Source organism: Heterocephalus glaber, unplaced genomic scaffold (assembly GCF_053883595.1).
Source record: "Heterocephalus glaber isolate CG9 unplaced genomic scaffold, H.glaber_assembly_v1.0 deba00000347, whole genome shotgun sequence".
In the NCBI taxonomy this organism is placed as follows: domain Eukaryota; kingdom Metazoa; phylum Chordata; class Mammalia; order Rodentia; family Bathyergidae; genus Heterocephalus; species Heterocephalus glaber.
The window spans coordinates 8345568-8368542 of NW_028258143.1; the positions used below are offsets into that span (position 1 = coordinate 8345568).

Below are 22975 nucleotides of genomic sequence, written 5' to 3' on the forward strand. Positions count from 1 at the left end.
GCCTCCAACTCACAGTGATCCTCCTGCCTCACCCTCCAGAGTGCTAGTACTACAGGCATGTGCCACCATGCCCACCTAAGAGCTTATTGTAGCAAACAACAATTTATGAATTGAGAAGTCTCAAACCAAAAGGGGTTTAATGTGCCACTGACAACGCGTCAGAGGCAAATATTTATTGAGTAAACACACAAGTAAATCAAGGCAATTATTTGATTGGTTACAGTTATAAATTGCCATTTTTTACTTAACTTGTTGGAAAGTCCCCAGCCCCATAATTACATGTTAGTGGGATGCTTTTGATTGGCTAAAGTTGAGTTTTTCTTTTAACATAAGCATTTACCAGAAATCCAAGTTAAATTTTGCTTCTGTTACAGTTAATGCAAAGCTAAGGCTATTTTTCAGATCTAGCTGGTTTTGTTTGCCCAGACATTTTTCAGGCTTGATCTCCATTTCAGTTTTGCTTTAACATACTTCATCATTTGCTTTGGGAGGACATAGTCCAACCCATAACTTCACCATAGGAACAGGCTATTTTATTTTTGTTGTTGTTTTTTGGTATTGTTGTTTGTTTTTTAGATTGCTAGGTAGGCAGGGGCACCACTGAGCTAAATCCCCAGGCCCCAGGCTATTTTATTGATGGAGAGTCCTTGTAGTAAGAATTCTCTTTCTTTTACAGAGCCATAATCTGCCTACCTACTGACATGTAGACCTGGGGTAAGCCACTACAAATTTTACCTGGCTCCTGTTGGATATCCCTGCAGATAGACAAAAATAACTCTCATATTTGATGAAAACTAATGAAACAGCCACAATCAAGAATCTCTAAGTCATATGGCCATCTTATTTCACTAAGTCATAGATGTTACCTCAGAAATGCACAAAATAAAGCTATGTTATAGGGCTTGTAAGTTGTGAGTATCCTGTTTCTGACTCGACAGCTATTTCACAATTCAGTCTCTCATTCTGATGGCTCAGATGGCATCAGAGCATCTGAGTTGACCTTTGTTGTACCAGTCAAGCCTACTCCCAAACACAGGCCTTACTTTAATAGCAGTACAGTCTCTCCTCCAGGTGCATAGCTGATGAGGAAATGAGTGATAAACATTTACATTTTTTAGCCCTCGTAATTGACCATGGTCATAATTGACCAAAGCAAATGGATGCTCCCATGTGTTCTGGTTGTGTTAAATGGCAAATCATGAAAAGATAGCACGTTCGTGGGGCAAAACAAGCAAACATGTTAAAAAGCAGAAAATACTGAAAAGAGGAAAATAAGGTGGTAAATGTTAGCAACCCAATAATTCCTCGTTTGAATCTGCTTTTAAAAAGAGAATATGTATGAAATAGATACATACATAGATTGTAAAAAAAAAATTTAAGTTGAAAAAACCAGGCCTCTTCTAACTTCTTTCTCTTCAGTTAACCTCTGCTATTGGTATGATTCCTTTATAAATATAACAAATCTCCAATATTCAGAGGCACACATTTTTTAGAATTAGATAATAGCCAGATGAGAAACAAAAAAGATTCAGTGATCAAATGTGCTGTGCATAAAAATGGTATCTGTTGTAAACATAGTAAATACATAAAAACTAATAATCATGGATTTCATCTGCTTGCTATTGGTATGGTTCTTGTTAGGTGTCCATTCAGAATCAGTCTTCAAGAATTCACTTCACAACAAAAAGGTGCTCATTGAAAACTCAAACAGATAGGAATCCACAGGCAGAATAAAAAAAGAGTTGGTTATTTATATCTGGGGATAGTCATTCAAGCTTCTTTTATAAATATTTTGAATATCATGGAAATGTTATATGTGAATTGTCCAAAGTGCCATAGTAGTTGACCAGGAGCTCGCGACAGGTTCTTGTTGGTATATATAAATATGATGTTAGTCTCTTGTAGACCAGCAGTCTAGGTTACAGTATTCAGGAAAACCTAAGGATTATATTTGGACTGTTCAAGAATCTCCCTCAATATGAAAGATGATATTTTAGACCCTATAGTTATGTGTGGGCTTCGTAAATCAGCAGAACTCCTGGCTGAACTATTCAGACAATTTTCTGCAGATCACCACACATTCAGATAACCTTTGTTCATAGAGCAATCTTCTAATTATCTCTTTACACTTGTGTGTTGTGCCATCATATAGAGTTACACACACACCTCCCTTGTTTCAGCTATTGACTGCATGAAAATTATCCCTAAGACTTGATGTCTTAAACCAACAACGCTTTTATTAGGTATCATGATGGTATGGGTCAGAAGTTTGGACAAGGATTCACTAGGTGATTCTTCTGTTCTGTGTGTTGTCAACTGGGGTCACTTGGTGGTATGCAGCTGGCAGCTGAACCTTCCTGGCATGCTTGGAATAGCTTCCCTCAAGTGCCTGGGAAGGAATATCTAGGGTTTGTACTCACCTGGACATTTTTACTTCTTCATATAATTTCATGGCCTCCATATACGGTCTTCTTAGCAGAGTAGTTAATACTTCTTACCTGGCTACTCAAATTCCAAGCATACATATATTAGAGAATTATAGTGTGTTCCTAAAAGAATCACTTCCATGATATAGAAAACACAAGAGGGTAATAAGCAAAAGAAGCATTCAATTAGAGAACAGCATTTTCTTCTAGAATAAAAACAGACTCCAGAAAACACATTCTAATAAAAGACTGTTTAATACATATCAGGCCCATCCAATCTGTGTCATGGAATCTGGAATGGTTGTCTTCAGAAGCTGCTCAACCATGCTCTAATGTCTTTATTTGTACTTGGCAGTCTATAGTAATACCAGAAAGAACACTCATGCTCAATTCTAGACTTTTCTAGTTCCAGACTTTTCTCAGATCTGGACTTTTCTCTCAATCTTAGGGTCCTTGGTATCATTGCCTGCATAATTTTGCAGCTGCATTACACTCAATTCAGGAAAACTCACCATATATTTATTGAACACCTTTCTATATAGGGCACCAAGTAATAAAAAAAATGATATATGACAAGTAAGCCAAATAAGCAAAAATAATCCAAATAAGGGAAATATAATACTCCCAATCAGCTAGATATTCAAAACGCAAGTTTGTGTTCTCTAAAAATCAAAGAATGAATTCTAGGAACAATGGATGCTAAGAGTAGGAAAAATTTATTGAGAGAAAGATATCTTCTGTCTAAGAGGGGCAGAAAGGGGACTGGAAAGTGGGTTGTCTGGCCACCTCGTTTTTCAAAGGTGTTTTATAAGGCAAAGCCACAAGGTGAGGTGGGTACAAAGTGGGACAAAACTATAAAACCCAATGGAAAACTACAAGGTGGACATGAGGAGAGACAAAACCATGATACAAGTACAGTCACTCAGGTAATATTGATTAAATGGGGGTCAAATGGGAAAACAAGTCATGTGCAAGGAATTTCCAGGAAGGAAATGGGCTAGGGAGATTGAATATCAATCACTGCTATTCATCTCTAGGGGAAGTAGTATCTCTTTTCATTTTATAATGCTATTGGTCAATGTGCCTTAACTGTTTTTCTGTGCTGAGGGCCCTGTTTTGTCTACCTGCCTTATAATAATTTCTAACTAACTTAGCTATCTGTAATACTTTTGTAAGTGTCATACACAACCCCCAACTGATCAGACCTCAGCCTACTTCTCCAATATTATCTTGTGCCCTCCCCTCCTTTAACCACTTTCATCCAACTCTAGGAGTTCACTGAACTTTGGCCGTGGGCCTCCCACATGCTGTCACTCTTCCCACAGTGCTCCCCCACTCTTTTGATGGTGGTTCCAGCTGTTTCTTCCCATGAGACCTTAAGTGTCACCTCTTGATTGTCTTCTGGGCCACCCCCCCCCCAAGTGTCCTGCACTATTCCCCATGCATGTTGTCTTGGATTTCTTCTTGGTCCCCCTCCATGGTTCTTAATTTATTTTGTGAATGTGTCTGTTTACAAGTTTTCTCTCATAAAGTAAGAGCAGAGTGGTGTCTTCCTTAATGGCTTGCATCTCAGTTCATGGAACACAGCAGCAAAATGTGGGAAAAACTGTTGTTGATGTTCAAACTAACTTGCAATCTGGTGAGAGAAGGTGAAATTAGGCAGGATATTAATATTCCTTAAGAGAGACATGAATGAAGTTACCTTGGAGTTTTCAAGAGGAATGGAAACAAATTTCGATGTGTTCATTAGAAAGACAGAAGGAGTCATGCTGGAAGGACCTGCTGTGACTTGTAAAAAGTATGAATTTTATTCTCAATGTACTGAGATGAGCTGCAGTGTGAGCAGTGGGAGAATAGGACTTGCTGTATAAAGGTCACTCTGGATGCTGTGTGTGAACCAGATTAAAAGAGCGAGATTGGACAAGACAGTCTCTGAAAGCATCAGGAGAAAGATCGTCAGTGGAAAGAGGTGGAGATTTAAGATGTACTTAAGGATAAAACATAAGAATTAGTTAATTACATGTAAGGATGAAAACAAGGAGGGTGTAAGAAGAACTCAAGGCTCTGAATTGAGCACTGGTGGCTAAAGATGAACTAGATGGAAAAGAAGAATGCACTTGCAAGACAGACATTAGAAAAGAAATACCAGTAAATAAGAAAACACTACAATTGTCACATGAATGGTAGACACTGTTGGAAGCTTACGTTTCAGGGTGATTTCTCAGTCACTGGGTATTTTTGCTTACTGACCATTTCCTCCTTCTGTCATCACTTCAGGTTACTCCCGGCCTGTCCAGCCCAATCCACAGCACTCCAGGTACTTACCTTTAGAGAGTGCCACTGGTATGGTCTGTACAGCATAGCTGCTTAATCAGCACTAAAGTGAAATGAGTTTCATTGGCAAGTGGACTAGTTCATGTCATTTCTCTGTACATAAAGACCTATTGGTTCACTGGTTACTCCTCCCACCACAGTAGCACACTGGAGAGGTTTCCACTGATTACTAAGCATTCTAGTTTATTTAATAGATTGCCAAATTTGTCTATAAAAGCCAGATGCAGTATAGTGAGAAATGCAGCATTTTTGCATGTGATTTATGTCCAGAACATTTTGGTTTGAGATAATCAGATTTACCTCTAATACTGCAACTTATCTCAGTAACTTTTTTCTTCCTTTGACATGGACTTTTTTGGAAAATCTTACCTTCTCCTTGACTGTTTAGGGAATTCTGTACTAATGACCTCCTTGACATCAGAAGACGCTCTTCCTAATAATCTTTCTCTCTTCCCACTTCATGAGGGTAAGCCACAGCCTGTCTTTTCCAAGACCCTTTCTGAATCTGACTGTGTCCTTCCAAATGCAGCAACAGTTCTCCTCTGGAACCCAAAGACTAGTACTCTCTTTGAATACGTAAGGGCAAAGGGTGACAAGGTCCCATCATGAATTGTTTGTCATTCTGTTCCTTTTTCAAACATGACATCTTTCTCTAGGCTTCCTAAGGAAACCACAGTCAGTTAAATCTCATGGGCTTGATCCTCAGTAATTAAAAAATATACAGTCATTTGAGTATAGGCCAAGAATAACTTGGCAATATATAGAATCTCAAGGGAAGTCTTAACCAGATCATTCAATCAATATTGAAAGGAAATTGGAGCTTTATGAGTAAGGTTACATTTTTTCAGCAACATATACTGACTAACTGTGTATACTTTATTTTAGGCATTGTGCTAAGCCTTTGGAATACAGCAAAGAATAAAAGAAAATGTCCCTGTCTTAAAGGAGTTCATCCTAATGAAGGGACATAAACCAGTTTAAGTGATAGTATAGGAGTACAGTGATGGATCTTAAAATGTGGGGAGTGATCAAGTCCATAAGTTGTTAAGTCAGTATGGAAGAGACACTGTTATGAACCATGCTGAGGCTTTTATGATTGCAGTAATCATCTGTAACCTCTGATTTCAAGTTTCCTGTTTGTTGACATATCCTAATTTCAATAATAATTGTTACACACTTGAACTTCGATCCTGTGCCTTAGTAAATGGCATTACTGTCTCATATATATTAGAATTTTCCAAAAACTTGCTGTAGAGGGAAAAGATATTTACGGGGAAAATATGAAAACCCTTCCCTTAGGTAACAGGGAGCTAGTTAAAGGCTTTAAATCAGGAAGTCTCACAATCAGATTTGCATTTTAGAAAATTCATTGGGAAGACAAGTCTAACAAGATAGAGACTGTGCCATGGTGACCCATGCTATCCCTTAATCCCAAGAAAGTCCTGTCTGACCTTTCCCAGGACTTCTGAACCAGGTGTAGGAGGGATTTAGGTGGAAAGAAGTGAAGAAAGGACACTAGGAGATTGCCAGAGAGACATAAGAGATCCCAGTCTCATTTGCAAATAATTTCAGATGCCAAGAAAGAAGCCATAACAGACCTCAGCCAAGTACCAGATGACTGAAGGAGAGTTCACCATGTGCACACCTAGCTGTGTTGATGGTTGGCTGGGTGGAAGAGTGTGTGGGCTTGTACAAGTAGAACAGCAGCCAGAAGAGGCAGAGATGGAATAAGGAAATGTTAGTCAGTTGAGTTATAACAAAAAAAATCTCAGTTTCCTTGCTATTTTTGAAATGTCTTCATTTTAATTACTCCTTATACAATTATAGACAAACCACATATTTTACAAAAGTGCAAAACCGATGTATGTGTTGATTATTAAAGCTAGATTCATAGACCTAGGTTAAAAGTAGAGATCTGTTCATTAACTGTATGTTAATGGTATGTCAGACCACAGCGGTGGATATTTATCCCTGGAAAGAAATAGAATTGATTCTTTTTAAAAATACTCTGTGAATTAATCCTTCCAATAACTACTACCAAACTTTTCTGATATTATTTTGAAGTATTTTGATTTAGGTTTGATTATTCCTTTATCAAATCATCATTACTTATTATTCCATTCTACTCTTTCAACATTTAACTTCTTACCCCATCTCCATTGCTTTTCCTACTTGACTGAGTTATTGACTAAATTTTAATTAGAATTTAAAACATTTCCCAAAATGGCCTAAGCAAGTAAAGTCTAAAGGAATAAAATGTTCAGGAAGGTAAGACTGTCAGTCAGATTTATTTTTCAATTTTTATTAGGGACTTATTAAGAATAAGGCACCATGAAAGGGGCTGGAGATGCAAGTAAGTTTGCAATCAAGGAGTTTAGAAGAGAAAGTGTCAAGTAAACAAACAAACATGATTAAAAGGAATGTGGGAAGTGCAGTGACCTATACTCCATAGTTGGCTCTGAGTGCAGCATGGAGAGAGACATTTAATCTGTGGTTAAATCACTATCATTATAGCTAACAGGTTTTGTGTGGGTTAAATAAATCAAAAAGCTTAATGGAAATAAGATATTCACACATGAACACAATTATTAAAATAATATTTTTTTCCAAGATACAGACCAGTAGAATGGTTTGTCTCTCTAAAGAAATATATTTTGAGAAATTGGCTCCTATGATTCTGAGGACTGACAAGCTGGAAATCCACAGGGCAGTCAAACAGACTGGAATTTCTTAGTCAGGAATTGATGCTGCATCTTGAAATAGAATTTCATCTTCCTCCAAGGAACTTGAGTTGCATGTTTAAAGCTACTGTATTATCCTGTGAACTGGATGAAAGCTGCCTACATTATCACAGATAAACTGCTCTGTTTAAAGTTTGATTGCTCTGGAGAACGCATGAAAGGTGTGACTGGACAATTTTGCTAAAAGCATTAGGTATATGACACATGGATCCAGTCTACCATCTCAGCAGATCCCAGAAATGGAGATGTGCAGGTCCCTATAGCTGATGGCCCGGGCAGCCTGGAATTGCACAGGACACTAAGAAGGTTTAGAAAATTGTTTACCCTTAGTAATGTTGCCAGCCTAGACTGAAAGGGATAGACAAAAAGAAGAGAAGAATAAAGTACGACTGAGAGCAGAGCCATAGATGCAAGGATCCTGGCTGATGGCACTTCTTTGGGCTAAGAGGGGAAGGCTGTCCCTGTTGAGGGCTCAGAAGACAGTGAACTTGCTCCTGCTCAGAGCCATCCAGGATTTGACTTACATTTTGATGACAAATTCTGGAAGAGGAAAGTTTGATTCAAGATTTAGGAAGGAGATAACTGATACTGATTTTGATTTAGATTTTATTCTTAATACCAAGATTGTTTTTCCTTCCAGAGCATTTAAAGTTCTATACAATTAAATGCAATGTAGTTTTCTTGAAAAATAAAGATAATATAAAATATGTATTGTTTATATTATACAGAGAAAAATATTAATGAAATATTTAAATAGTAGTTGTTATCACACTTTAATTTTTCAGTTTTTGTAGTTTCATTTTCTTGAATAAACTTGTCCACTTTATACGGAGAAAAAATTTAGTTTATTAGGCAACCATATTATATTGTATTATATTATATATAAAGTGTTTTGTTTTGTTTTGTGGTATCAGGTCCACTAGAATATTCGTGTGAAATAATATGACCTCATACAAATACTTGATTTTAGGTTTATTGATGCATCTCAGTAATTGCTTATAGTACTAGTCATTTAATTTCTCTAAGGCTCATTTGTCATTCTACATACTTCACAAAATAAGAATCAGATGAGGTTATTCATAAAGACTCTAATTTTCAATATAAGTATTGGGTTGATTATTATGAAAATAATTTTAACAGAATAATCAGTTTCATATGCATGTTACATGTGTTTAAGTATTTTAGTCTGTAAACTGTCACTGATCTTACAAGACATATTTATATTGAATCATAATAATACAGCTGATTCATATAAGATCCTGTAAAATTCCCCAATAGACTATAAATGTTACATTTAAGTGAAATATTATACTATGTGTCTACTACAATTTGACAAATTAACGAATGTCATATTTGGAGGAAGAATATAATCAGTAATTGTTGTCACTGTGAACAAGAAAGTTAACTAGTTGCAGATGTTACCTACATCTACTAAATGCCTTACAACTACCCCTAACTTAGTGCTTGAAAAAATTGGCTATTAAAGCCTAATCAAGTTAACATATAAAACTGACCATCACAGCTAGTATAGGCTAATTGCCAAATTACTGATGCCTGAAGATTGAAATATCAAATGGATTTAATAATAAAACACAAAACTGTATACATAAGTACTTGTACTCCTGGTGCCCTGCCTCCTTCCCCCTTTCCTGCATGTTTTTCTTTTCATCCTTCATTGAAATACTGCCTAAAGTGACATGCAGATAGAATAATCTGGCATCTCCACTACTCATTTTTCTGTTACTTTTTTTTAAAATACTAACCTTTGGCAGTCAAAACACAGGTTCATGTTGTCTCTCCCAAGCCATGACATTTTAGGAGCATTTATGTGTTCCTACCACATGAAGCTGTCACTCTCACTGAAAGCGGATGGGGTTGAAGGGACCTGTGATTAAAAGTAGACAGTGTCACTTACATGCTGAGTCATTTACTTGACAACAAAAGGACTGTTCCAGTCAAATTGTAGAAAAACACCGTGTTGACTTGGCTAACTTGCATAAAATGAGACTGCCTTCTGACCGTGTTTTATTTTACTTTGGAAACATTGCCATATCATATTTAGTAACACCTTACCGTGAGGCATCTTTAACAATTTTTTCCAACCTGTTTATAATTTGTTTAAGTAGCTTTTTAAAAAATTAGTTTCCTAATACAAAATTAAGTCTTAAGTTTTCTTCATCATTCTCCTTAAATGTTCGTAGAGAGCTATGGTATGTGAATGCATACGTGTGTTTATGTGCATGATATTTCTGTGTGTCACAGTGTGTGTGTGAACATGCTTGAGTATGTGTACTGATTTTTTTTGCAGATACTTGTCACTGATTTTCCAGATCACTGTCATCAAGATAAAATAAGAATTGCCGTATTTAACATTAGCAATAAAACTACTGCCAAGCATTGCAATCTAGCTTTTTGGCACTTACTGCTAAGATTTTTGTCTTCACATTTATGTTTCCTGTTAGTTCCCGTATCAATTTAGAAAAATGTAAAGGGTAGCTATTAAAAGATATCTGGAAGGTAAATGAATTTGCCACTCTCAGCAGAAAGGATGTCCATTGTTGAACTTTTTTTCTCCTCAGCAATCATTTGTTTTCCAACTTGCAAAATGAATTTTGAAACAATGCCACACCATGCCACAAAATATTAATAGGTACAATTAATACGCTGATAGATGTTTGATACTGTCATTCTTCATTCCTTTTTTGCCATCCTTCTTTTCATCTACTATGACAGTTCTGTAATGGAGCACCAAAAATATGACTGTAGTGCAAGCCATACTACTAATCATCAATATAGCATTGTGTGTTGTCCAGCAGATATGAGTTCCTATTTTGTCAGTAAGGATGATATTCTGTGAAATTTTTATGCAGAGAAATGCTTACCAAAATTTATTTACATCAAAAAATTTAATGAGATACTGAGTTTGATCATAACAAGGATTTTGTTCTTGTTGCTGTTGTTTTTTGAACAAGCTGATGTTTAATTTTAACTCCAGGATACAAAGCAGAACTGTGAAAGCAATCCAATTATGCAAGCTCTATGTAAGCAACCAAATTGAGGCTTCGGTCCACTTTTCAATATTTGTTGCATAATTCTTCAACTATAAAGGGATCTGTAAACCACCTCTAGTTTATATAACAGTAATAAGTTTAGCGTTATTGGCTTAAACTAATACCCTAAGTGAAATATTAATGGCCAGCTTTATAGATTCCGTCATTAACAAAACTATAAACAATTCCATCAAGCAGACCAGTTATTCTTCCCAACTGGCTCTTAGCAATAGTTACCACTCTGAAAGAACATTAATAAATGCTTTCAAGGTATCCAAGAGGGAGAAGCCAGCTGCCTTTAAAAACAGTGTATAGATTTGTATCAATTCATTTCTTGCAGCATATTCCACTTACTCCTCTTATCAAGCAAAAGCCTACTCTCCCAGCTTGTTGCAAAGTCACATTTTGGAATATACAACTCATTCTTCCCAACCTTGCACAGTCAAAATTTACTTCTTTCATGAGTATAAGAGGCCATATTTTTGTTGTATTATGAAAAAGTGATGACCTTTCTTATGGGGAAGGGGCTGCTAAGATGGAACACAAGGCTTCCCACAAGTGGGGCAGGCACTTTACTACCACATCCCTCCACTCCTACAATGGTTTTGCCTTCCTTTTATACGGTAGAGTATTTAGGCAATTTAATATATTTATATAATCTATGTAATTTAATTAATTTAATTTAATGGTAGGGGATCTCTGCATTTTGCATTGTACATGTTATGGCAAGAATTTCATTCACATATATAAAATTAGATTGTTAGTTTTTCCTTTCATTTAGAACATTCAGCAGTCCTTGTGATAATCATAGACATTAGCTAGGCTTGTCTATTAAGTTTTTAAGACACCTAGAAACACTAACACAAGCCTACATTGTTCCAGAATATTCTCATTTATTCAGAACACAGTTCATTGTCAAATACCATTAATATATATTAATTATATAGAATTATAGAAAAGAATTTTGCCACTATCATGGCCAATGTCTGATGTTGCAGAACTTAAGAATATATATTATAAACCTTTTATAGATGTTTGGAGATTTAAGAGTGAAAAACAGATAAGGTCTGCTGAAGTTATTTCTTCATAGTACACTGAATACTGAATAGCAGTCAGTTCATGGTTGTGAAAAAGTCACCACATTAGCCTTTCACTACAAAAAATATAACTATAGTCTTATAAAGTTATCACAATCTCATTAGTAATTATAAACAAATCAGTAAACAATTTGGATCAAGTGATAAAGGAATATAGATATCATGATCAGTTTGTTTCCTTGTCATTGATTCATTATCAAACATCAATTGGTAAATCTTGGATTTCAATTCTCTTATGCAAACTAAAATATTAATTGTACAATTCTGTTCAATCCCACTTTTTCCTCACCCCCTCTTATAGCAATTAGTGTGTGTATACACATATATATATATATGCACATACATATATAGACCCTATAAACAACTATAAATAAGTGAATTGTTATTTATACATGATTATATCTTTAATGTTTCTTTTCATCGATCTTGTGCAAATTGCATAAATACAAAGACTATATTCCTCCTATTTAGCAGCATATCCCAGTGCCAAGAACACAAATATGGGCATACAAAAGACATTTGGAAAGATTGAGTTGAATATATGATTTTAAAACTAATGCACTTGTGATTATGGTGGAGAATCTCACTTCTCTGCAGTGCAACCCTGGCCTGCTTACAAGAGTCTCACTGCCCATTGGCTTGTCTCACTTTTAATTCACTTCCCATCTTGCAGGCTCCTTCAACTTTTTAACATAATAAAGCACTCTCTCCTGTGCTTCTTGCCATTTTACTGTTTTTTTGTTTTGTTTTGTTTTGCTGTACCAGGGGATCAAACTCAGGACCTTGCACTTGCGAGGCAGGCGCGGTGCCACTGAGCTAAATCCCAGGCCCTGCCATTATACTGTTAGGAAAACCAGGCTCTGAGAAGGCTCATGGCTTGCGCAGGTGGTGAAATAATTAAATCATAGTGCCAAATGTCCATGTCTGTGTTTCTGATCCCAAATCCTTCAGTAACGAGGGCACTGCTGTTCCTGCCCTGCTTTCCCCTGCTTTGGTCTTACTTATCCTGACTGAGCTCATTGCCCCCTGCTTCATTCATTCATTCTTTTGCTGTTGGCACAATTTTTCTCATGGGGTAAGCTCAGCCATGGAAGGATGTGGCAACAGATTCTTTTCAATTGTAGACAGACTCAATCAAGATATTCCTTTTTTCCTGCCAGTCCAATAATTTGCGAGTGTAGCAGGAACATACAGTATCATTCCTATAATTTCAGGTACAGACTTATAAAAGTCAGTAAAACAATCCACTTAATGCTGCAAAAAAATAATATTTTTGTGGAACCATTTCTAAACTATTATAGACCTCATTTTCTTCAACAGGGTATGTGAATATTTGGAAGTAGTGGGCTGAAAGGGATCAGAATTATTCAGGAAGTCTGGGTCTCTCCAACTCCTCTGTTGCCATGTAAGCAAATAGTCAATAAGTACTAAATTAATGAATCAGTTCCTGGGCCTGGGACAGCAAAGCTGGTGGTGATATCTCTTCCCTTAGGGTCTCTTCAACTAAGAAAAATACCATCCATCAGGACGACTACAAGATACAGCTAGCTACACTATATTGACATGATACATTTTGACCTCCAAAAGGTCAAAATTTTAAATTTCCCTCTCATTATTCACTAAGTGTTAAAAAATCTATTTCTCCTCCTAGTTTAGGACAGAGCCCAACATGGATCTACAAAGTTGATGCAGTGCTGGACATGTAGAAAAGGGTCATCCCATAATTTTGGTAAAGAGCTGACTATCATAGAACCCATAAGAAATCAAGCAGCATTCATTGTCCTGTGCCACCCGGAGCACGATGAATATATAGCAGAAGAGAACTTGGTAAGGCTGCTCTTATTATAACAGGTTGATCTGCAATTTAAAAAAAAACTCATCTAAGACCTGATACTCTCTGTATGTGTAGAATTAATTACTGTGCAGTGAACTCGTTCCTAAACCAAGAAGGGACATTTGATTCTAATGTAGTCAGCAAGTAATTCCAATTTTATATGTGGTTATAGTTACAAAAAAAACCTCATAAAATAACCTCTTCTCCCTGGAACTATTAATTATCAGAGTGGGCCTAATTTTTAAGGAATTAATATTAAATAAAATTAAATAGTAATATTAATAATGAGGATGACAGAACACATTTATAATATGAAAATTGCCAAGATAATTTAGAAATAGTGTATGAGCTCCTAAAAAAAAGTCTCTGGGATTGCTTTAGATAATTCATTGATGCTGTGAGAAGTTATAAATTGCAATGCTTGAGAATTTCTGATTTTAAAAAAATCAACCTGCAACTAAGTGCCACTGAATTAAATACAAATTAAGTTTATGATGACAAAAGTCTATAAGTCATATGAGAATTCTGAAAGCAAACAATAAAAATTTTTAAAGGATCTTCTCAGCTGGGCATGGTGGGGTACACCTATAATTCTACCATGTAGGAGAATGGCTGAGAGTTCAAGGCCAGCCTGGATTACATAGTGCGTTCAACGGCAGCCTGATCTGCATAGCCAGACTCTCAAAAAAAGGGAAAAAAGAAAAGACAAAAACAAAAAATAGGTATTTTCTCTAGCTCTGCCAGGATATCAAGATTAACATCAGCAGGCATGCTACTAGAGGCTACTAGAGTGTGCCTCTGAAATGATACAAAACTGGCACCCTACATTTGGGTTCTTCTTCCCCCCCAAAAAAACCTATAAACCCAGTTTAATCATGAGAATAATATCAAGCAAATCCAAATTGAGGGGCACTTTATAAATACCTGACCAATATTCCTCAAAATATCCAAGGCCTTTTGTTTCCAAAACAAGGGAAGAGTGAAACGCTATCACAGTCAATACAAGCCTAAGGATTCACACAGACTCAATATAATGTGGTATCCTAGGTGGGACCCTGGAACAAACAAAAAGGACATTAAGGAAAAATTACCAACAATTAAGTAAAGTTTGGTTGTTCATTAATAATAATGCATCAGTACTGGCTCACTAGTAGTGACAAGAATACTGTGGTGTTAGATGTCAAGAATGGAGAGAAGTGAGAGCAGAGTATAAGTAGAACTCTGTAACATGTAACTTTTTTGTAAATTGAAACAATTGCAAAATAAAAAGCTAATTAAAAAGTACACAATGGATACAGTTGAGAAAAGTCTCTTCTGAATGTTTGCAGAGGAAGATGCCTTTTAGTTTATAAATTATTTCCATAATTCGTGACAGTTCTCACATCTGCTGCTATAAAATTCATTGCAGCTTCTCTGCCTCTTGGGGAAAAATGCATTTAATTATCAGTGAAATTCAACTTCAGCTTGTTATGATGAATGATTTGAACCTGTCAGCTTTTTCCCCCTAAAAACAATAGAACTGAAATGAAAAACAGTCTTATTCCTCTACCCCCATCCTTCCACCTGCTTCATTTAATTGATGAAGGTTTGAGCTTTTATTAATCTCTTTGAGCTCTTCCGTAAGATGCAGAAAAAGCTAATATGATATCATTGTATCTAGCTAATGTGTGTGCTTTGTGAAATTGATACACCCTGCCAAGACATAAATTACTTAAGCTTTGATAAATGTGTTGAAATCAGGGAATGTTCAAACATATAAAACACAGAAATTCCTCTTTCTTCCCCCTTTTAAAACTCCATTTTGTGCTTGTGGTTAAATGTTTTTTGCATACTTATTGTGATACGATGGGACACAAGACAGCAGTGAGATTGAAATTAGCCCCAGCAAGTACACAAGTAAGCAGGGAGATACAGCCCTGTGTTTGTAGATAATATTTAACAATCTTGCCTTGGAGAGAGATATTTGCCAACAGTTTGAGAACCACCTATAGTCTTCTCCCAGCACGGTGTACCACAGAAATTGTGCGAGAATGAGGGCACCTGCCCGACTCTTTGTACATTCAGCTCCCTTTGCTGACTCATTTAGTAAGTTGGAATGGAAGATCTACAAACACATTTTGTTGACAGAGAGCCCACCTGTGCTGTGATCTGGCTGTGATTCAGATACCCGTGAGACTGGAAACATGAGAAAATATTTGATTGATGTTCTAGGATTGCAAAGGTTGCTTTCTACTTGGTTGTTAATTTATCACATGACATGAGACAACTTTTCAATTAAGCATTCATCAGTTAGCTGGGGGCTTGAGAATTCATAGAACCCTTTGAAGGCATTTCTTGAGTAGGAAGCACAAGACTGTCCGTTAGACCATGGAAGAGCCGTCAGTCATTGAATACCTTTCAACAGGCTTAGTCTCCATCTATTCTCTTCTTTAGCCTTTACAGCCAGCCAGCACAGTACATGTAGATGAGAAAATTAGGATTCAGGTCTTGCACTTAAGCAAGGGGTGAGGTCATCAGCGACAGATTGTATGCTTTCTCCACCTGCTTTCCAGTTGGGATTATATGGATAAAAGGGGACCAGGTTGCAGCTCATCAGGCCCCATCTTCCCTGATTAGTTCATCTGAGGTTAAATGTGAGCATTGGAGATTTTAAGTCATGCAACTATCTAAGCTGACCTGGTAGAGGAGAGGATGATGCCTTCTTAGCAGTGATGCTATAAAGTGATGATTTATAACAAGAGGCTGTCCATTGGAATGAGTTACATAAAAGGGAGAAAAAGGTGAGAGAGTTTTTTAAAGACACAAATATTTTTACTCTTTGAATTATATTCTTCTACTGCCATATCATTGCCTGATAGCTTGGGGTAGGGGATGGGATTGAACCCAGAACCTTCACACTGAGCTACATCCCCAATCTCCTCCCCCACCCCCTGCCTTTTTCAAAAACAGTTTGACAGGGTCTCACTAAATTACCCAGGCTAAGACTGAACTTGTTGAACTTGCCTCAACCTCTGCTAGGATTATAGACGTGTGGAACGACACCGGCTAGCTTTTTAAGATTTTAATTTAATCTCTTCTAGGCCTTTTGGCTAAGATCAGGTGAAGATTTTAACTTAGATTTGGAAATCAGCGCTTGTGAGAACTGTGCACGTAGTTTAAAGTAATAAACAGATAAATACACAGCTTCTCTCAACTTGGCTAATGGCAAAGCAAGTTAGAAATATAATGGTTAGATAAGCAAAAATATTGTGTACTTATAAAAACATAACTATAATATATGAATACATAATGCATATCATTTTTATTTAAACAATAGCCAGTAAATATTTTCACTATAAAAGAGAAAGATTATAAACCTGTGCTATTAGCTAAATATATATATATATATATATATATATATATATATATATACCAACCTTGAAATTAAGGATTCCTTGAGCAAGTTTGGGTCAGAAGAGAACTGTGTTAGAATGAATATTTTAGAAATCAAATTCCATTTCAAACTCTTATCTGGAGAATCTCTTCTGAAGAGTTAAAGTGCTTTCATAAAAAAAAATCACATGCAGTTTAACTATTTGATAGGTTTAACTGGTTTTTGTTTCATTTCTTTGTTTGTTTTCCATTCTCATATTTCTGAGTTGAATTACACATTTGGTTGAAGTTCTGTTACATAATTGCTCCCAGGAAAATCTTCAGATCTTTAAAAGGTAAAAGGGCACTTCTTACTATTTTTTAATAAGCTCAGAGGTATCACCACAGAAATCCTAGAAATAATGGAGGCATTTTATTAGATGTTGGAGTTTATTAGGTGTTCTAAAATGCATCAAAATCAGCTAAGTTAAGACTACATGATTACATTACAGGTTTTCAATAACAGAATAGTGAGCAGAAAATCAAGCATAACACTGAATCAAGGGAAATGATCCAGGCAGAGAGACAAAAGAGAGCATACTTTCATACTTGTGGTTGAAAAAAATATTTTTAAATGGAAAATGTATCTTAGTTCTGCAATAAAGTATTAATTGGTAGAATGGAAGATAAAAAGATAAGAACTGAGGGTTTTAAAAAATTGTGTTAAAAAGGGAAAATGTCAGAAAGGATTTAGTCCATGAAAGACAGGAAAGTAAGCAGGGGAGAAGTTCAGAAGCTGTACCAAATCAAGCAGTAGAGATCAGGAAGCAAAGAAACATTTCTTGTACACTAGATGCTCAGTAAAAGGTAGATGCATCTGTCTTGGAAGCAAGGCAAAGCTCAGGAAATATTGGGAACAAATGAAAAATAGGTAATAGACTGGGCAAAAAGAATTGTAATCATGAAGAACAAATATTAAACCATAATCTCCCAGGGGGTCATGCTCGTTTGGTCTTGGTCCTTTCTCTGGAGAGAGGCCAGGACATGCAGTTGGACTTGTCTGTACCAGTCTTAGGAAACTCAAGTCCAAACCAGAGGCAGCGTACTGAATTCCATGGGCTGTTACCAATTGATTTGTGCACATCATCATTCAGAGTGTTCAGAATCAGAAAGCTGAAGTTACAGTATCATTTATATTTTGAGCCAGAAATCCTGAGTAATGATCCCTCTTTTCCTGGTTAATATGTCATCCTTACAACACTGGGAAAAAGAAAGCAACATCAATCAGGGCATGCAAGCTCCTAAGAAGAGGTCCTGTGGATTTGAGTTCTCATAAGAATAAAAACTTGCATCATATAAACATGCTCTTCTGCCAGTCTCAATAATTTTAGAGAAGAGAAAATATTTTTTGAAATCTCCAGAAATTAGGAAACACTTTTATGAACTCCTGTTGGAACTTAAACTTTTCCTTTTATGAACATACAAAAGTCTCACTTAATCAAACCATACCACATAGGTGAGTACAATATTTATAAACGAGACTGTGTCCATTTGTTAAATTGGATTGAAAGCAATAATTCCTGGAATAATCTGAGACCATTCTTGGAATGCTTTGCCAAGTTTGAAAAAGCTGGCGAAACTACACATAAACATAGCCTCGCTTCTTTCCCATGCTTTTCATCATGCTGACAGTTTTCCAGAGAATCATTGCAAGTGTGGTTTGTGCCATTAGAGATAAGAGGCTATCTGTATTTCCACCAGAAACCTCTATTTTCCAGACTTTATAACTCATCCTTAAATATTCGCTCCAAACAACAGTTTCATATACAATGATTCTGCCCTTCAAAATCCATATTGACTTAACTAAATGATTTTTGGAGATCATGAAGATTCTCATACTACAAAAAGAATAAAATGGAAAATCAGATCCAAATAGTGAATGTGAATATAATTTGAACCAAAATACAGTGGAACCAATAAAACACATACACATAGCTCTTTTTTAGTAATTCTATCTTTTGGATATAATTTTTATTATAATTTATATATCATATAGTCTATTATCTAAATTATACTTTTTCACATTAACTCCTGTTTCAAAAAGCCGACTCAATATATCACTACTGTTTTCAACTAAAACTTTTGTAGAATTTTCTGATACTAATCACATGCCTTTTTGTTACAGACTTAGAATTATATCAAAAGCTATAAAATTATGTCTTAAGCCTTTGAGTATAATAACATCCTAGTATTTCCAAATATTTTAAAGAGATTTACCAATATCTTATATTCAAATGGCAGAAATTTTCAGCATTTAAATTTGTCTTTTACCTAAAGAAAAGACCTCACAAGTTTAATGATTTTATCAGAAGAGGAACCAAAATATGCTGCCCAGTGTGGAAGAGAAAAATCGTAAAGATTATCAAACAATAAAAACCAAATCAGTCCATTGTAATGAAATACCCACTTCTTCATCTCATCATTTGAATTTTTGTACTTACAGTTTTACATGGCTTGAATTAAGTGCTCATCTCGTTGAGCCTAGGTCTTTGCATACAATGTTATTTAGCAAGCATCTAAATACTGCAAGTTTCCCTTGTGCTTTGTCCTCAATTTGTGTGCATGGTCAAACCCTAACCTGAGTTTTGTTTCTCTCTTCTTTTCCCACAGCTATTTTGTGACGTGGGACATGCTACGGAAGGTCTGGATTGGGAAGACAAAGATACTCCAGGGACACTAGTTGGAAACGTGGTACATTCGAGGATCATCAGTCCTCTGCGCCTGTTTGTTAAACAGTCTCCAGTGCCAAAGCCTGGGCCTGTGGCATATGCAGACAGCATAGAAAACTTTTGGGATTGGCTGGCCAACATCACGGAAGTTCAGGAGCCACTAGCAAGAACTAAACGGCGACCAATAGTAAAAACCGGGAAATTTAAGAAAATGTTTGGATGGGGTGACTTTCATTCCAACATTAAAACTGTCAAACTCAACCTTCTCATCACAGGGAAAATTGTCGACCATGGAAATGGAACCTTCAGTGTTTATTTCCGACATAATTCAACAGGCCTGGGTAATGTTTCAGTGAGCTTGGTACCTCCTTCCAAAGTGGTGGAGTTTGAAGTTTCTCCCCAGTCTACTTTGGAGACCAAGGAATCCAAATCTTTCAATTGTCGCATTGAGTATGAAAAAACAGATCGGGCGAAAAAGACTGCCCTGTGCAACTTTGACCCTTCCAAGATCTGCTACCAGGAGCAGACTCAGAGCCATGTGTCTTGGTTGTGCTCCAAGCCCTTCAAGGTCATTTGCATTTACATTGCCTTTTACAGTGTTGATTATAAACTTGTGCAGAAGGTCTGTCCTGACTACAATTACCATAGTGAGACCCCATACTTATCTTCTGGCTGAATCTTTCCACAGTGACAGAAATGGAGGACATTTGTACATTTAATTAGAATGACTAACAAGTCCAGCTTTTCATAGTAAAGGATCCCTTTTGTTTCTGGCAGTGAACCATAGTTCCCTATGAGATTTTCAAATTAAAAGAAAAAGAAACATATTCAAATGTGAAACATGTTTGTTTCAATCATAAAGTACCTTTATCTAAAGTCCAACTGTTATGAAACCATCACTTTCATATAAGATGGTTAAGTTCTAGAAATATTATTGTTTAAAAGAAACATCGATGGTAGCCACATGCAATAAGAAGGAACCAAATTATGCATGTAATAAGCATTGCTCTTGATATAAGCCTGCCTTTGAGATATGTTTTGAAAAGTTACCTCAAAATAGCAGATTCAGTAAAGTAGCTGAAAAGATTGTATTTGATAGATGATAGTGTTTCCAACATGAATCTTTTTACTGCTATGTCTTTCCCCACATCTGTGCCAGTATTGATATGAGAGATGAAAGGGTAAAATTTGTTTCAAAACTCATGTGTGAAGTTACCATGGAATCAAATACATTAGCATCTGAGCTGGAGTTGAATGGGACGTGATCTAAGCATTTAGCCCTGTGTTGGTCACCACCCTTGTGATTCTCATCGGAGCAGTGATACTGATGCACTGAGAAAGCACATCTGGGTATGTCAGTTAGACAACAGTGGAGATCATAATGTTTTTAGAGCCTTTTACCAAATGCGGTGCTGTGAGATTATCAAAATGACATGAATTTGTATTCACGCCAGAGCTTAGGGACTCATTCTATTCATTTGATAGTGTGGTCATATGTAGAATAACTCTGAAATTTAGAGAAAGTGACTGTTTCCTAAACTAGAATGTAGGGGGAAAAATGGAAGTGTAGGAGGAAAATTCTAGGATTATGGATTCATAAATTCTTGCCTCCCAGATTTCATTTTCCTTTCATTTAGTTAATCATTACAATGAGGTATCACATTCTAGATAGGAATAACACTTGTTATATTTGAACATTTTTAATTATTTAGTGATGATAACCAAGATTCCTGGCTCACTAGGTTTTTGAAATTACTTCCAAATTAATATCACTTTGAAATAGTCCTTCACGCCTTTTCTGTATGGTAGAGCTGAATGCACCAAATTAGCACAGAAGAAGGGTCTGGCTGGTCAGAAAAAAGGCTTCTAGAATTCAGGAGTCATGGAATGGTTACTCTTTTTACAATGGCGTTCACTTCTTTCCCTTTTCTTATCTGTAAAATATCAATGTTAAAGCATTCAATTGAAGCATAAAGGAAGATAATTAACTAACAAAAATGTTCATACCACCCTGTCAGCAGCTCCGTTTTCTATTCTACATCTCCATTTCTTCTCTTTTTGTGATAGCCTCACAGTGTTCGATTTTGTCTTTTGTAAAAATTGTACTAGACTTAGTGTGTGGTTGTTCAGGCTTGACATTTCTGCTCTGAATTCATCAGGTGCTTTTGTAATTTTGTGATTGGTGAGTAATATTTTGAGACATCTTTTTATTTTCATCTAGAAATAAGAGTATTATTTATTGTAAAATATGTGGGACTCATACATGTATATATACTTAGATATTTCTGTGTACAGAAAAAATGTGTGTACACATTTCTATGTAAATAAAAAGAATTTGCTAGGTCTGACCCATGATTGCAGAGTGGTTATTTTTAAAAGCTACTTTGTTCTTGTTTCTTCTCCTCACAGGGATTTATTCTCTGTGTGTATACTATCAATTGATCATTTATATTTTCCTTATTTACTTATTAAATAGGACAGCTTGACTATGGAAATGATTAGGTAGAGTAAAAGTAATTCACAGAAAGCATATTTTTCATAGTATGACATCTGGTAAGAACTTTATAAATGTGAGATGCTATTACTATTATCATTATTGTTGTTAGTATATAGCATGAAATGATATTTAAAATTATATAGTTTGAAAGTTGAGAGATACAAACATTATTCTGTGCAAAAGAAAAAATACTTGTAAATCGATTTATACAATCTTTAGCGTTTAGTAGCGTTTATGGTGATTTTTTTCTTTTTAAGATTTTCAGAGGCATATTTTAAATTGGAGTAGAACATATGCCACATATATTTCTAAGTAATAATTTTGTTTCAAAGTGTATATAATTGTCAGTGATGGTACTTGGCATGATATAAATCAGATCACATTTAAATATGTAAATGCACACATTTCTAAAAAACCATTTTTGCCTTTTAGTACTGCAGATGAGGAAAAAAGACATTTGTGAAAGGTAATTTTCTGCCCAATCACAAATTGTTCAAAAGTAAGAAACAGAATTTTTTAAAATTTAAAATTCAACTGAAAAAAAATTTCATTGCTGAAGAAAAAAAAGTGGGTTTGTCCAATATTAATGTAGGGAGGAGTAATATTTCAAGTAGTGCACACTACACTGTTGTCTTGATCCCACTTATCTAAAAGACAGTCATACCCAAGTCCCCATGAGGGTAAAGTATGTGCCTATTTGTCAATGGAAAACTCACCTGACATACATTTCATCTGAGTGCTAGTCTCAGGTCCTCTATTACAAAAAAAAAAAAAAAGGAAATTGAAGCAGTATTCAAGCTGACAGAAAGATTTACAGTGAGTTCATATTAAGACATGACCCGGAAATAGAAACTGAACAAGAAAATGGTTTGAAATGTTCTCCCTCTACAATCTTCAAGATTGTAGGTCCCACTGC

General features: G+C 35.8%; 1 protein-coding gene across 1 annotated transcript in view; it reads left to right on the forward strand.

The window, feature by feature from the left end:
• Nxph2 (neurexophilin 2) overlaps positions 1-21915 on the forward strand; it is a 125138-nt gene extending 103223 nt beyond the window's left edge. Inside the window, exon 2 of the mRNA XM_004836124.3 lies at positions 19504-21915. Coding sequence (XP_004836181.1) covers positions 19504-20238 — 735 coding nt within the window. The 3' untranslated portion in view covers positions 20239-21915. The remainder of the gene's footprint in view (positions 1-19503) is intronic.
• The last annotated feature ends 1060 nt before the right edge of the window (positions 21916-22975 follow it).